General features: G+C 38.7%; 1 protein-coding gene across 4 annotated transcripts in view; it reads left to right on the top strand.

The window, feature by feature from the left end:
* LOC138962061 (synapse-associated protein 1-like) overlaps nucleotides 1–7,443 on the top strand; it is a 58,808-nt gene extending 51,365 nt beyond the window's left edge. For 3 of the 4 annotated variants that reach the window (XM_070333767.1, XM_070333766.1, XM_070333765.1), the window contains one exon: nucleotides 1,621–7,443. In XM_070333767.1, the coding sequence (XP_070189868.1) occupies nucleotides 1,621–1,763 (143 nt within the window). In that variant the 3' untranslated portion in view covers nucleotides 1,764–7,443. The remainder of the gene's footprint in view (nucleotides 1–1,620) is intronic. The other variant, XM_070333768.1, reaches the window with a different exon arrangement.
* The last annotated feature ends 8,167 nt before the right edge of the window (nucleotides 7,444–15,610 follow it).

The raw sequence follows: 15,610 nt of genomic DNA, 5'->3' as shown, positions 1-15,610 counted from the left end.
GTGTGTCTGTGTGTGTGTGTAGAGCGATTCAGACTAAACTACTGGACCGATCTTTATGAAATTTGACATGAGAGTTCCTGGGTATGAAATCCCCATACGTTTTTTTCATTTTTTTGATAAATGTCTTTGATGACGTCATATCCGGCTTTTCGTGAAAGTTGAGGCGGCACTGTCACGCCCTCATTTTTCAACTAAATTGGTTGAAATTTTGGTCAAGTAATCTTCGACGAAGCCCGGGGTTCGGTATTGCATTTCAGCTTGGTGGCTTAAAAATTAATTAATGACTTTGGTCATTAAAAATCTGAAAATTGTAAAAAAAAATAAAAATTTATAAAACGATCCAAATTTACGTTTATCTTATTCTCCATCATTTGCTGATTCCAAAAACATATAAATATGTTATATTCGGATTAAAAACAAGGTCTGAAAATTAAATATATAAAAATTATTATCAAAATTAAATTGTCCAAATCAATTTAAAAACACTTTCATCTTATTCCTTGTCGGTTCCTGATTCCAAAAACATATAGATATGATATGTTTGGATTAAAAACACGCTCAGAAAGTTAAAACAAAGAGAGGTACAGAAAAGCGTGCTATCCTTCTTAGCGCAACTGCTACCCCGCTCTTCTTGTCAATTTCACTGCCTTTGCCATGAGCGGTGGACTGACGATGCTACGAGTATACGGTCTTGCTGAAAAATGGCAGCTACTTGACTAAATATTGTATTTTCGCCTTACGCGACTTGTTTATTTTGTTTTTAATTTACCTGTCTGTTGTTCTGTCTTGCACCTGTCTGCCTGGGCCCTTGATGTATGTTTGTGTTTACACAGACTTTGTTGGAGCTCTTAGTAATAGGGAATTACACTGTTTCAGTGTGTCACTTGGAGACAAGAGACTGTTTGTCTCTCTTTGTATTTGTCATCTGTTATTTTGTTTGTTTGTATGCTCACCCATGAGGCGAAGTGTGCACATTTCTGAGAAATTGCTTTGCTTTGTTAACATATGATCACCATTTAAGGTTATTTCCGGTCCACAACCCTACGTGCCAATTTGTGTGTGTGTGTGTGTGTGTGTGTGTGTTTAATTTGCTTCTGGTCTGATAACCCATGCCAACATATTGCCATTTTTATAGGCAAATGGTATGTTTCACTAATTACAGATCGTCCAGTTTATATCATTTGAATATCTGTTCCAAAATGTGTTATAAAGACGGCGCTGATATCCCCTCTGTTTGTTGTGCATCAACATAGCTTTCAACGTTCGTCGTTGATGTTTAATTTTCTGATGGCCAGTTGACTTTATGATATACTGTATATATTATATCACCCGTGAATGTGGTATTTCTCCGCCATCTGTCTACATGGGTGTATGTTCTTGTTCATTTTTTTCTAGTTTTAGTTCAAAGCATTGCTTTGAAGCATCACAGCAAAGACCATCATAGAACAACAATAACAATACTTTGAAATTTCCTTGACAGGATATACCACCAGCTGCTATTGCACAAGGTTTTGCTGGTCCAAAGAGTGTCCTGCCTGCCTGTCTTCAGAACTACCTCTGCAAAGAATGACGTGACATGTTTTCGCCTTATATTTTCACCGGTGCCTGTGTTTGTTGCAGAGGAGGTTGCAGACTGGGAGAAGGAGTTGCAGCAGGAGCTCCAGGATTACGAGATGGTGGGAGGGGCGGGGGATGTGGATGATGAGGATCTGGAGCGTGAAATCCTGCAACAGATAGAGCAAGAGACGAAAGACTTGTCATAATAATCACTGCATCAATCAATCTGCATCTCGTTTTTTTTGTCGTTGTTTTTTGAGTCACTTGAGAAAAAGTGACTCTATGTAATCGGTCAGTGTTAGTCTGTCCGGCCGGCCGGCCGTCTGGCCGGCCGGCCGTAGACACCACCTTAACGTTGGACTTTTCTCGGAAACTATCAAAGCGATCGGGCTCATATTTTGTTTAGTCGTGACCTCCAATGACCTCTACACTTTAACGATGGTTTCGTTGACCTTTGACCTTTTTCAAGGTCACAGGTCAGCGTCAAAGGAAAAATTAGACATTTTATATCTTTGACAAAGTTCATCGGATGTGATTGAAACTTTGTAGGATTATTCTTTACATCAAAGTATTTACATCTGTAGCCTTTTACGAACGTTATCAGAAAAACAAGGGAGATAACTAGCCTTTTCTGTTCGGCAACACACAACTTAACGTTGGGCTTTTCTCGGAAACTATAAAAGTGACCGGGCTCAAATTTTATGTGAACGTGACTCATTGTGTTGTGAATAGCAATTTCTTCCTGTCCATCTGATGCCTCATATAATATTCAGAACTGCGAAAGTGACTCGATCGAGCGTTTGCTCTTCTTGTTTTGTTTGGTACTTCTTCATGCTTATTTTGGTACACCATCATGTTTTGTTCAACACACCGTTACATTTATTTCACAACGTATTTTAGCACACCATCACAATTATTTCAGCACTCGTTCACATTTGTTTCAGACCTATTTTAGCTCTCCATCACCATTATTTTTTTAGCACACCATCACACTTGTTTGACACTTATTTCAGTATCTCATCTTCTCCTTTTGGCCTCTCTTCTTGTTTCTTACTAGAGTCGCTTCATGCCTTGGCCTTTTTCTCGTAGTACTAGTAGGTGTAAAAGAGATTTCAAGATTTTCTATCCAACTGCAGCGTTTCTTGTGATAAGATTTATTCATTGTGTCATTTGTACCTTCATTATAGTGGTAGAAAGAAAGAGATGTGGTAATTCTTTTTCATTGTCAATCCTGTTTGTTAACTGTTGGATTTCTATTTAAGCGCATAGTGCTTTTAGTTATGCGCTATAGAAATCTCCTTAATAAATAAATAATTAAATTTCTTCAATTGCATGTGTAGTTTTTATCTTGGAGCCGATCGTTCTTCGAAGAGATCTAAGAATCCTTGCGCAGTTCTTGAATTGGACTCGTTCATGTAAGCAACTGTCTGTTCAATGTTATGTACGGAATGTTGCAATAGCATCAGAGGTGTTAACCTTTTCTGTGATATAGATTATGTGAAGTTCAAACATAAGAAGTATGGTAGCTGCAAAGAAAGACACAAACATCTGTCTCCTTTCCCACTCCCGACCTCCTTCTTCCTTGAAATCCCCCTCCTACTCCCCATCCCCCAAATCTTCTGCGTTTCATTTCACATGTTGTGTTTTATCAAATTTTCATTTTGTATTAGCACTGTTGCTGACGTGTGTGTTGTTTTGTTCCATTATGAGTGTGATTTCAGCATTTTTGTTCCGCGATGACTACATGAGTTTTCAACCAGATTTTGTTGATTGTTTTGGGTATCATTTTATGCTTTTCCCGTGTAGATATCCCCTGAGCTTCAATGCTTCTTGCTCACTTTTAGCTTTGAGGCACTGAACTGAAGTTTGCTTGTGAATTGTAAGGTTTAAACCTGGGGTTTGTGGCTGGTGGTGCCATTGTACGGAATGAAAACTTACTGGTTTCAGTAAATGTGTGTGTGAAATATTCATGTGTTTTATTGTTTTGACAATATATGTGCACAAAAAGTAATGTGGTTATCATTGGTTAGACATTCATATGCTGCACACACACACACACCCATACACACTCACGTACACGTACACACACACACACACACACACACACACAACACACACACACAAACACACACACACATACACACACACACACACACACACACACACACACACACACACACACACTTGTCAATACAACTGAGATAGAAATAGTAAAACTGATGACGTTCCCCTGCAGCAGAATTCGCCTTCCTCAAAATCACTATGTATGGTGTGGAATACCGTAACCTATTTAATCACAATCCTGCATGTTGTGTGACAAATAATATGCACGTGGTCGGTCATTAGAATTTAGGGTCAATCTCAGTGTTGTGTAGTCCTCTAGTTAGATTCAGTTGCATTTAGGACCTACTTCTGTCAACAAACCCTCGAATGCTTGAAAAAAAAAGATTAGGACCAACTCCTCATAACTTTGTCTTAAATTTCTCAGTTTTGATATTTCCGGTGAAAACAACAAACTTTCTTTGTAAAGCACTCTGATTTTAGTAAGTACTCCTAGCTTATTCATGCCAACTTGCCATTCTAATTATACTTGATTTGAATAGCAGCGAATTTGTCAATTTTCTTGTGTCAGCCAGAACTGTGTATAATGTGTCACATTATGTTAATTTGGAACCGGCTTCAATTTAGCAAAGCGTTTAGCCATGTAAAATCACTGAGTGTTCGCAGGAGACTAAATTGTGATGTTTTCTTGGCTCGGAGTGAACTGTCGAAAAGAAAAAAATCCTAATTTCAAACTGTTTTTGTGTTCTCTTGGTTGTGATAAGGAAATATGTGCAGAAAAAATAATATTTTTTCTCTGTTTTTCTACTTTGTCTTCCTAGTCTTGACACGCACCCACACACACACACACACACACTCGCACACACACATTACATTGTATTTTTGAGAAGTTCAAAGTCATCCAACAACTCATGAAAAACACCTACATAATTATGTGCGTAGGTGGTACAAAGTGAGAATTTTCATTTACCGTGCGGCACCAATTCTCTGATCATAGATCTGTTGTCAAGGTATAAATAACAGTGCATTGTGTATTGGTTTTGCTCTGAGGATTTTATTTGAAATACTACCATATTACTGAAATTATGTCTTGTCAAAACATTCCTGGTAACAAAATGTTTGTAGAATTAATGTTTTTTTCTTGTTTCCAGTATGAGGGTCCTTGCTACAACATGTGGCATAGTCATTATAGGTGGAAGCACTTTGTGATTTGTGTTTTGCTTCTTTTAATTAATTTCTGATACATTTTCAAAGCAAACAATCATAAACAGACCATGTTCATTCTTTTTAATTTGAAGTTCAGAAGCGGATGATTTGTACTCATGGTGGATGATTTGCATAGATGGTTTTGCATTGCAACCCTGACGTTTGAGTTGCTTTTTGTTTGCAGGACTTTTCTGATAAGCTTTGGCGTAAAGGATATTTGTGTGTTTGTTTTAACTATACACAGTGTACGGACGCAAACATTGTCAAACATATGGATTTTTTTTATCAAATACTTGAATTGGAATAAGTTTGTATGTACAGGTTTTTGTTTTAATTATGATTTGTGTTTTGGATAGAAAGCTCCGCCATCTATTTTCTTTTATAAGGGATTTCATAAGGACATGAAAAAAAGGAGGGAAGAGGTAGTCCAGAAAGATGTGGAAAAGAAGTGGCAGGGGTGAGAAGGATTATATCAAATACATTCTACTTTTTATGTTTTGGAGACTCAATCTCTGATGACACTCTGTGTAGATGCCTGTATAATTTTTTTAACAGATATATATTTTATTTGGTAACATTTAAGTTTTTCTTCTTACTGGAGGAGATGTATATTCTTGTCCTTTTTTCACCTTAGGGTTCGTTTTGAATTAATTGCATTACTTTTCAGGTACTTAAAAAGGGGTCATGCAAAAAAACGCAGATTACTTTGTGGATTTTGCAAAAATATTGTTAATGTCGCAAGAGTGGGGTCATGGGTCATCTGCACTGGTTATTTGTTTGTTCAGGTTATGTGTATGTTAAGGTTATGTAAATAATGTCGATGCAGTATACTGAGAGCATGAATGTGTGAGAGAACAACTGTTAATTTTTCCGCTCATAATGAGCAAGTTGTAAATGTAGTTTCTCTTCTTAAACCCAAGCTTACAAATAATAACATTTCGTCCATTATTTGAGTACCGTCTGTATACAAAAAAGCAGAAGCTGGATTTTTTTTAAGACTTAAAATATTTTGATGTATTCACAGTGCATTAGTTTTTCCTGCAGATGGAATATGGATACCCAAATTGGTGGTTAACGAAGAACGTCAAGTTCAGCATGCATGCCACCAAGGATTGTTTAAGGAACAAAACAGATGTGGTTTTGTTTTTTTACAGAAATTGGAGAAACTTTCTGTTAAAATCAATCAGAAATGTTGCAGTTAAATTCACATTTTAATTTGTGGTGACCACAAATATTTGTCTGCAAGTGTTTTAATCTCTAACTGCACACACAGATTATGACAATTGTATTTCCCTCCTGGGATTAGATGTGAAAAAACATTTGTTAATGAAACTCTGTTGTCAGTGGGTATTTGTGTATTTTATTAGTATTGTATGCACTTGGAATATTACACAGACTGTTATATTGTTGTCATGTTACAAAATAGGACCGAAGTTGGTCATCACAACCCAGGTAAAAACTATGCATAGTGTACTTCCTCAACAAAGCAAATATTGTCTTGAATGTTTAGTGACTGCTCACTTGTTATTTAGAAGTTCCGAGAAGTGTTGTTGATGGTACTCTTAAACCACTTTACTTTATGCTTGGCAGAGTTTGTGTATTTTATTCAGTCATTAAAAGACGCATACCACGAACATTCTTCAGCTGTTCAATATCGCTGCGTTTCGGCGCTAATATGTTTCCTTTTATCCAACCATAAAAAGTCCCGCAGTGGGGCACTGCGGTTATGAAATTAAAGGCCCCTCCTGTTTTTGGAACCGCAGGAGCTTTCTAGTTTGCTGTTAGGTAGATTTTTGGTTCCTCTTTCCTGTCATGCTCTCTTTTTCTTCATGAATTCTTTTATTTTTTCTGCCTTCTTGCTCATTCACCTGTATTTTTTCCAAAAATCTCTTCTCTTGCCGCTTGTCTCGCGATTCATGTATAGTTTAATCTGTTAGTGTTCTGATGTAAGTCCAGCAGTAGATAGGTTAAGCCTATTTTAACATACTGGAAACTGGTAATCTTCCAGTAGGTATTAATTTAGTTTTACTAAAGCCTGCTGGGACACAAGTAATGGGTTAGTGCATTTGTAAACAGGAATCGCTTGACAAGTGGCCCCCTTCATCCCCCCCTTCCTCGTCCTGATATGGCTCTGCGTAGTCGGCTGGACGTTAAGCAACAAATAAACAAACAAACAAACCATAAAAAGTCTAATAACACCAACTTTTAAACAGTTATTTTTTTCTGCTTTTTTATGAACTTTGTTAAATTGCTGTGTATTGATGCTACCAGGCAAAACTTTGAATCTGCAAACATGTCTTGCAAGTTCATATCAAAAAGTGCAGCATATCCTGTATGGATGTATGTGATAAAACAATTTCACCTACAAATAAAAGACAGTGGCTTGTTAATTTGGTAGTAATTTTCAGTTGTTTCATCCTTCAGAATGGTTGTTAACAACGTTTTACTGTTGAACATCTCTCTCTCTCTTTCTCTTGACGCTTTCGCTTTGTAGAAGTTCTGCCTTTTTCCCTAAGATTGGAATGGATGAGAGTGAGTGTATGTAGACCAAAGTCTATGTGTTTGAAAATAGATATAACATGTTGCTTAGAGGGAATAAACCTTTCTCGGTGAACACTTGTTTTGGAGTTCTCTTCGTGTGTATGTGTGCATGCGTGCGTTCGTGCGTGCTCTGTTTTGAATCCATATTTGTTAAGCATGCTGAGCTCAAACATTCAAGCAGTTTCACGATTCAAATGCCGAACGACCTTCGTCATGCAAACAAAGAAGTACAACTGAGCTATTCTTGCGAAAATGGGGTCGCACATGATTCGTCATAATCCGACCATTAGTTGAAAATACCTGCTGTGCGACGGCGAGTGAACTGTGTGTTGTTGCGAAAATATCTGCCAGCATTAAGCAGCATTAGCCCAGAAAATGTTTCAGACAATAAAACTAAGGCCCCCCCCAAAAAAAAAAATAGTCTGTTTACGGTATCCCGACCGACCCTATAATTTCATGCGACCCTGGACTTTTTTTTTGGCATTTGGGAAAAAAAGTTTTAAAAAATGAAATAAAAAAAATACATAAATAAAAAAAAGTCTTTGTTTTTTTGGCAACATAACTTAAAAATATGGTTTTTTGGAGAAAAAAAAATACCGACCTACCGACCCTATTTTTTTGGCCTGTGTTACCGTAAACAGACTATTTTTTTTTTGGGGGGGGGGGGGCATAAGTACTGCCTAATGCGTAGTGTAAGGAATGATCACGTTGCAAACTACTGACCCTTCCTCGACCCCATGCAGTGACAAGAACAGAACAGGAACGTTGTTTGAGAAGAAAATAAACCCACGAATTTCATCAACTTTGCCCTCGGGGAAAGTTATATTCAAAGGTATGAAGGCAATTCAGGCGGATTTCGTAAGGGTTACTCAAATATTTTCCAGAAAGTCAACACCAGTAGCTTTTTTCCCCCATTTTGAGGTTTCAAGTGTAAACTCATTCATTACGTTACCTTACATGTATACATTTACCTTCCTTTTGGCAAAAGCCACCAACCACACCACCAGACATCTGTTCAGTCTTTTAGTCATGTGATAAGAGCACCCACCGCACACAAACATTCTTGACGCGGTCCGGACTGTGGCATTGTATTAACGCGCGGCTTGAAAGGCAAGAACAATGCTTAATTAATTTGTTACTCTAACTATTGCTGGAAATCGAAGCCGACACGAACGTTGTTCCAATGCACTCTGTATATTTTCTGCATAAAAAATATATTGATATCGGATGTTTGAATGAATATTGTGCTCAAAAACAACAAAATCCGTGTTATGTCAATTAGGTTCCCTGGTTACATGATACCGAGACAGATCTGTCTCTCCGTCGAAGGGTTTCGGTCAGCAAGGACTCCGTCTTGGTGAAGCCTTTTCAGTTTACTTTAGTGTTGATGTTTATATAGACCAGTAGATTTACTGAATGTTTTCATATCTCTTTACGCGTCTTGTCTTTGTATACGCCATAGTGGATGGATGCTTTTAATTATCACTTGTAAAATCCTAAGCGGATCTGAGGTGGTCTACACAATCGCATACACGAGAAAAGAATTATGAATGCACAGTAAATTAAAAAATCATTTTTTCCCCAGACGGCAGCCACACTTGTTATCTGAATGTTGCCACAAACATTTCCAAATTTGTGTGGACGTGTTGGAACAATGGCGCAGCAAAGCTGGTTCTTAAACCAAGACATTTTCAGGCATTGTAATTTATTTAAAGATTCAAACAAGATTTACAACGAGGAAGCTTCTGAAGACTGTTCTGCAAGCTCAGCACATTTTCGAGCGTATTCACTATTCGTACAAGTATTTTTAGGGTTGCCAGCGGCAGACGACTTGGCCTACTTTCTTGAAGGACGCGGATTTAAAGATAAATGCCAATCGATGTTGTTCACCACATGGGAGGCTTTTCAACAGTGTGTGGGTCTGGGGGGGGGGGGGTGTGTGCGCGGGTCATTGTGTGCGTGCTTGCCAATGTGTGGGTGTGATTGTGTGCGTGTGCTTGCCAATGTGGGTGTCAGTGTGTGTAAGTGTGAGTGGTGTGCGCGTGCGTGCATGCGTGCGTGCGTATATGCGCGCGCGCGCGTGTGTGTGTGTGTGTGTGTGTGTGTGCGTTACTGTGTGTGTGTTTGTGGGTGCTTTTCAGTGTGTGTGTATATGTGTGTGTGTGTGAGGGTGTGTGTGTGTGCTTGTCCGTTTGTTAGCCACGTTGTGTACGTGCATGCGTACGTGTGTAATTTTGTCTTAGTGCCTGTGTGGTTGCCTGCGTGTGCGTGTGCGTGTGCGCTTGGTTTGAGTTGTCCCACACCTAAAATGGCTGATTAAAAAAGGTTTAAAAAATCGCAGACAGAAAGGGCAGTCGGATAAACCAACTTCGTAATTTGTTCTCAATTTAAATTCTTACTTTTAAGGCACTGCCCTTTGAGTTCACTGAAATGTAGGATTATTTGCGAAAGAATAAAAGAAAGTACACCGACAACACCTATCTCCACAAAAACAGCTAACTTCTTCTCGCTTGAAATAGACCAGCTACGGAAAACTGATGATTGTGCCCCTCCCTATAAGAAGAAGAAACAAGTCGCGTAAGGCGAAATAACAACATTTAATCAAGCTGTCGAACTCACAGAATGAAACTGAACGCACTGCATTTTTTCACCAAGACCGCATACTCGTAGTTTCGTCAGTCCACCGCTCGTGGCAAAGGCAGTGAAATCGACAAGCCAGAATAGTGCGGTAATGGTCGCGCTGAGCAGGATAACACGCTTTTCTGTATCTGGTTTAAACTGTTTTATTCAACGTTTGTGCATTATTTACAAAAAACGCACATAGAGTAAACAACAACAAGCATAATGCTTATAGTGGTGTTTACAGTTTTCCAGAAGAATACATATAAATGGCGGCTATTGTACAGTTTAAATGAAAAGCAAGCAAACATGAAAAGAAAATTGAATGAAAATTGTACATCAAAACAAAAATCCGTTTAAGAATACATATATAATATTTATGGTATTAGCGAGTAAGAGATAGAGAGGGAGGGAGGGAGGGGGAGAGTGAGAGAGAGGGGGAGAGTGAGAGAGAGAGAGAGAGAGAGAGAGAGAGAGAGAGAGAGACGAGTAGACGTATCGATTGTGCTTTCACTTTACATGTTTATCTGTTCGAAACGGCCGGACTGTCCAATAAATTCCTGTACTGTTAAAAAGATTTTTTTGTTAATTTTTGTTTGCAAGGAGGGGTTTCCATGAAGTAGAATATCTGTGTGTATGAGGTTGTTGGTTAGTTTGTTGATTGTGTTGTTTCTTGCAGCTAAGTGTAAACGGCATTCTAGTAAAAAGTGTGTTGCAGTTTCTGTTCCATCACCACAGTCGCATACGCTGTTTTCTGCAAGGTGTCGCTCAACTAAGTCTTTCTTTAGATCACTAATTTTAAGTCTCATTTTTGTGTGAATTATTTGTGTTTGTCGACTGCCACTGTAGAAGTAAACGGGAATTTGTGTGTCGTCTTTTGTTAAGTAATGTTTAAATTCCCCGAGGGAGTCGGTTAACTGTATTTGTTCAGGTAGTTGGTTCCAGAGTACTGTTGTCGAAGGAAAAAAGGATGTTTTGTACGTTTCTGTTCGATGTGGGGGTATACTTCGTTCTAAGGGGCGGCGTCTGTGGTAGGGGTTGTTGGCTGCTACGAGAGGTGGGAGTGCTGCTTGTAGGTATGGGGGGGTCTTGTCGTGAATAATGTTATGGAACATGGTTAGTTTATGACGGTCACGCCTTTCAGATAATGATTGGAGTCCAGATTCTCCGTAAAGCTTAAAATGACTGGTTCCGCGGACAGCTCCGATGATTGTTCGTATTGCATCTAGGTTTAACTTTTCGAGTTCATCTGTTAGGGTTTTGCTACAATTGTCCCATACTATGTCGCAATAATCAAAGTGTGGTAGAATGAAGGATTTAAACATAATTTCCAATGATTTTCGACTCAGTCTATATTTATATGTACGCAAGCAAGCTACGAGAGTTCTGCACTTAGCAACAAGAGATTTTATATGCTCATCCCATTTTGTATTATTATTCCTAAGTGTTTGTGATTTTGGGAACTTTCAAGGATGGTATTGCCAAAGTTTAGATCTGCGATATCAGGGGTTCTTTGTGTACAAAAGTTCACCAATTCAGTTTTTGCATGGTTAAATGCTACCTTTCATGTTTCTGCCCAATTAACAATTTTTTCAAGATCTGAGTTTAAAATTTCGGCACGGATGTTGTGGTTGGCTAAAGACAAGTACATGCTAGTGTCGTCAGCAAAAAGCTTAATCGTAGATTCTATATCACGTACAATGTCGTTTACATAAATTAGGAAGAGCAAAGGTCCAAGCACTGAACCTTGAGGAACTCCCGCTGCTACTGGAAGATAAGTTGATTTACTGCCTTTTAACACAACTGCTTGCTTTCGATCTGTTAGGTAGTCTGTAAACCAGTTTAATAATGGCCCATTGAATCCAGCGGCTTCGAGTTTATGCAATAAGCCCCGGTGCCAAACTCTATCGAATGCTTTGGATATATCAAAGAAGATTGCTTGGGTAGTTATTCTATTATCGAGTGATTTGCATATGTCATTGTATATTGTAAGAAGCTGGTAAACAGTTGAGTCTCCAGGGATGAAACCGGACTGCGACTCTGTAATGATATTGTTTTGTGTTAAGTAGTCAAAGACATGAATTTGTATACATTTCTCTAGTGTTTTGCCAACACAGCTTAGGAGAGAGATTGGACGATAATTACTACATGTATCTTTGTTTCCCTTTTTATGGACTGGTGAAACGTGGGCAATTTTCCAAACTGACGGAAAAAGTCCTTCACGTAAAGACCGATTAAACAGTGCAGTTAGGCTGTCACAAATCACTTCGCAGCTCTCAATTAAAATTCTATTGTGGATTTCGTCTGGACCGACTGCTTTTGTTTTGTCTAGTTTGTTAATCGTATTTATAACTTCTTCGACTGAAAGTGTGAGAGTGTTTATTCTGCAAGGAAGCCTTGGTACTTCAGGAATGTCTGACATATCGTCTTCGACAATGGACTGTTGGCCAAAATTTCAATCAATTTGATTGAAAAATGAAGGTGTGACAGTGCCGCCTCAACTTTTACAAAAAGCCGGATATGACGTCATAAAAGACATTTATCAAAAAAAATGAAACTACTGGAACGATCTTTATGAAAATTTTCATGAGAGTTCCTGGGTATGATATCCCCAGACATATTTGTCATTTTTTCGATAAATGTCTTTGATGACGTCATATCCGGCATTTTGTAAAAGTTGAGGCGGCACTGTCACACCCTTATTTTTCAATCAAATTGATCAAAATTTTGGCAAAGCAATCTTCGACGAAGGCCGGACTTTGGGATTGCATTTCAGCTTGGAGGCTTAAAAATTAATTAATGACTTTGGTCATTACAAATCTGAAAATTGTAATTAAAATTATTTTTTTATAAAACGATCCAAATTTACGTTTATCGTATTCTTTATCATTTTCTGATTCCAAAAACATATACATATGTAATATTCGGATTAAAAACAAGCTCTGAAAATTAAAAATATAAAAATTATGATTAAAATTAAATTTCCGAAATCGATTTAAAAACAATTTCATCTTTTTCCTTGTCCGTTCCTGATTCCAAAAACATATAGATATGATATGTTTGGATTAAAAACACATTCAGAGAGTTAAAAAGAATAGAGATATAGAAAAGCGTGCTATCCTCCTCAGCGCAACCGCTACCGTGCTTTTCTGGATTGTTAATTTCACTGCCTTTGCCACGAGCGGTGGACAGACGATGCTACGAGTGTACGGTCTTGCGGAAAAAATGCAATGCGTTCAGTTTCATTCTGTGAGTTCGACTGAGCTTGACTAAATGTTGTATTTTCGCCTTACGCGACTTGTTTCTTCTTGCCGTGCCAGTCACGGTCTCAAAATTTCCCATGCTTGAAAAACATTCGAACTGGGCTTTTTTTTTGGGGGGGGGTGGGGGGGGTGGGGGGGTGGGCAGTGGTTTGTTGGTTGGTTCCGTCGAACGCTGAAGAAGAAGAAGAAGAAGAAGGTTGGTTGGTTGGTTGGTTGGTTGCTGACTTGGTTCTACTCTTACTCAGTGCTGAGGTACTCAAATGCCGAGACAGAATCGCAATGAAATAAACTCAAAACTTCCAGATCACATCGAGGATTACTGCAAGTGCGGTAGTACCAATCAAAACCATTACAAATATTGCCATTTTCGATGAGATCAAACACACACGTCAAAATCATCATCGAAGCTTCATGCGCGGAAATATTTTCCCTTGGAAGTGAGACTATTACACAACAGTCGTTTCACTTTCGTACACCTTCGCCCGTCCAAGTTATCGACTACACACGGAAGTCATCGTGGGGCCGTGCGGACCCATGCTTCTCATTTCCTTCTTTGAGAAACATGGGTCCGCACGGCCCCACGATGTTTGTAGTCTAAATATGAATTTTTTTTTTAAATTACTTCTCGCTGAAATTGTAGGACATAAGAGCTTTTTAGGTGCCTGAGGCATTCTTAAAAGCTCATTAAACAAAATTCCAACTAGTTTAAGAGATATTTGCAATTAAACACCCTTCTGGGTCCACACGGACCCACGACCACCGGCGAAGGTTCCATTTTGAGCATTGGGGACAATACCCATAATTATTCTTTTCCATTACCAAATTAATTCTGCCACAATGCCATTGATGCTACAGTTTCAGGTCTGATGCGCGCAGAATTAATGACCAGGTTTAATGTCATCATTGCACGGTTATGTATTATGAAACTGAAAGAAATACGTGCCACGCAACTTAATATGCTCTTTTTACATTTAGTCAAGTAAAAAAGTAAATTTTAAGGGGCTTATTGTCCGTCAGGTCTTAATTGCCTATATTGGACATGAATTGGTTTATACGATTCGAGTTTTACGCCCTCACGGCTTTTTGATGTTTGCGTGTTTAGGTGGTATCAGCCATCTGCACTTATGGTAGAATGACCAAGATCTTTAACGTGCCATTGTGGTGACACGGGGGTGGGAGATGGATATACCGTCTCTGGGTCTGCACATAAAGTTGACCCGTGTCCGTCCCGGCCCGAATTCGAACCAGCGACCTCTCTGGTGTCCAGTGCTCTACCACTAACATAGAGGGGGAATCGAGACGAGGGTCGTGGTGTATGTGTGTGTGTGTGTGTGTGTGTGTGTGTGTGTGTGTGTGTGTGTGTGTGTGTGTGTGTGTGTGTGTGTGTGTGTCTGTGTCTGTGTGTCTGTGTCTGTGTGTCTGTGCGTGTGTGTGTGTAGAGCGATTCAGACTAAACTACTGGACCGATCTTTATGAAATTTTACATGAGAGTTCCTGGGTATGAAATCCCCAGAATTTTTTTCATTTTTTCGATAAATGTCTTTTATGACGTCATATCCGGCTTTTTGTAAATGTTGAGGCGGCACTGTCACACCTTCATTTTTTAATCAAATTGATTGCAATTTTGGCCAAGCAATCTTCGACGAAGGCCGGACTTCGGTATTGCATTTCAGCATGGAGGCTTAAAAATTAATTAATGACTTTGGTCATTAAAAATCTGAAAATTGTAATTAAAATTATTTTTTTATAAAACGATCCAAAATTACATTTATTTTATTCTTCATCATGTTCTGATTCAAAAAACATATCAATATGTTATATTCGGATTAAAAACAAGCTCTGAAAATTAAAAATATAAAAATTATGATTAAAATTAAATTTCCGAAATCGATTTAAAAACAATTTCATCTTATTCCTTGTCGGTTCCTGATTCCAAAAACATATGATATGTTTGGATTAAAAACACGCTCAGAAAGTTAAAACGAAGAGAGGTACAGTAAAGCGTGCTATGCAGCACAGCGCAACCGCTACCGCGCTGAACAGGCTCGTCACTTTCACTGCCTTTTGCACTAGCGGCGGACTACGGTCATTGTGAAAAAATGCAGTGCGTTCAGTTTCATTCTGTGAGTTCCACAGCTTGACTAAATGTAGTAATTTCGCCTTACGCGACTTGTTTATTGTACGTTTGCACAGTGTCTGGTAAACATGGTCTGAGGGCACTTCAAGTCGAGTCATTTGGCATTTCTAAAATGTCCATTCAGTTGTTCTTGGGCCATGAGCCCTAGTATTTATTTAAAAATACGATTGCTCTCATGTATGGTTAGCTGGGAGCTCATGGGGCTCACGGCAGGCGTTTACGCATG

The sequence above is a fragment of the Littorina saxatilis genome, linkage group LG3 (genome assembly GCF_037325665.1).
Source record: "Littorina saxatilis isolate snail1 linkage group LG3, US_GU_Lsax_2.0, whole genome shotgun sequence".
NCBI lineage: Eukaryota > Metazoa > Mollusca > Gastropoda > Littorinimorpha > Littorinidae > Littorina > Littorina saxatilis.
The sequence above is the reverse complement of the archived record's forward strand: the minus strand, read 5'-3'. Positions and strand labels throughout refer to the sequence as shown.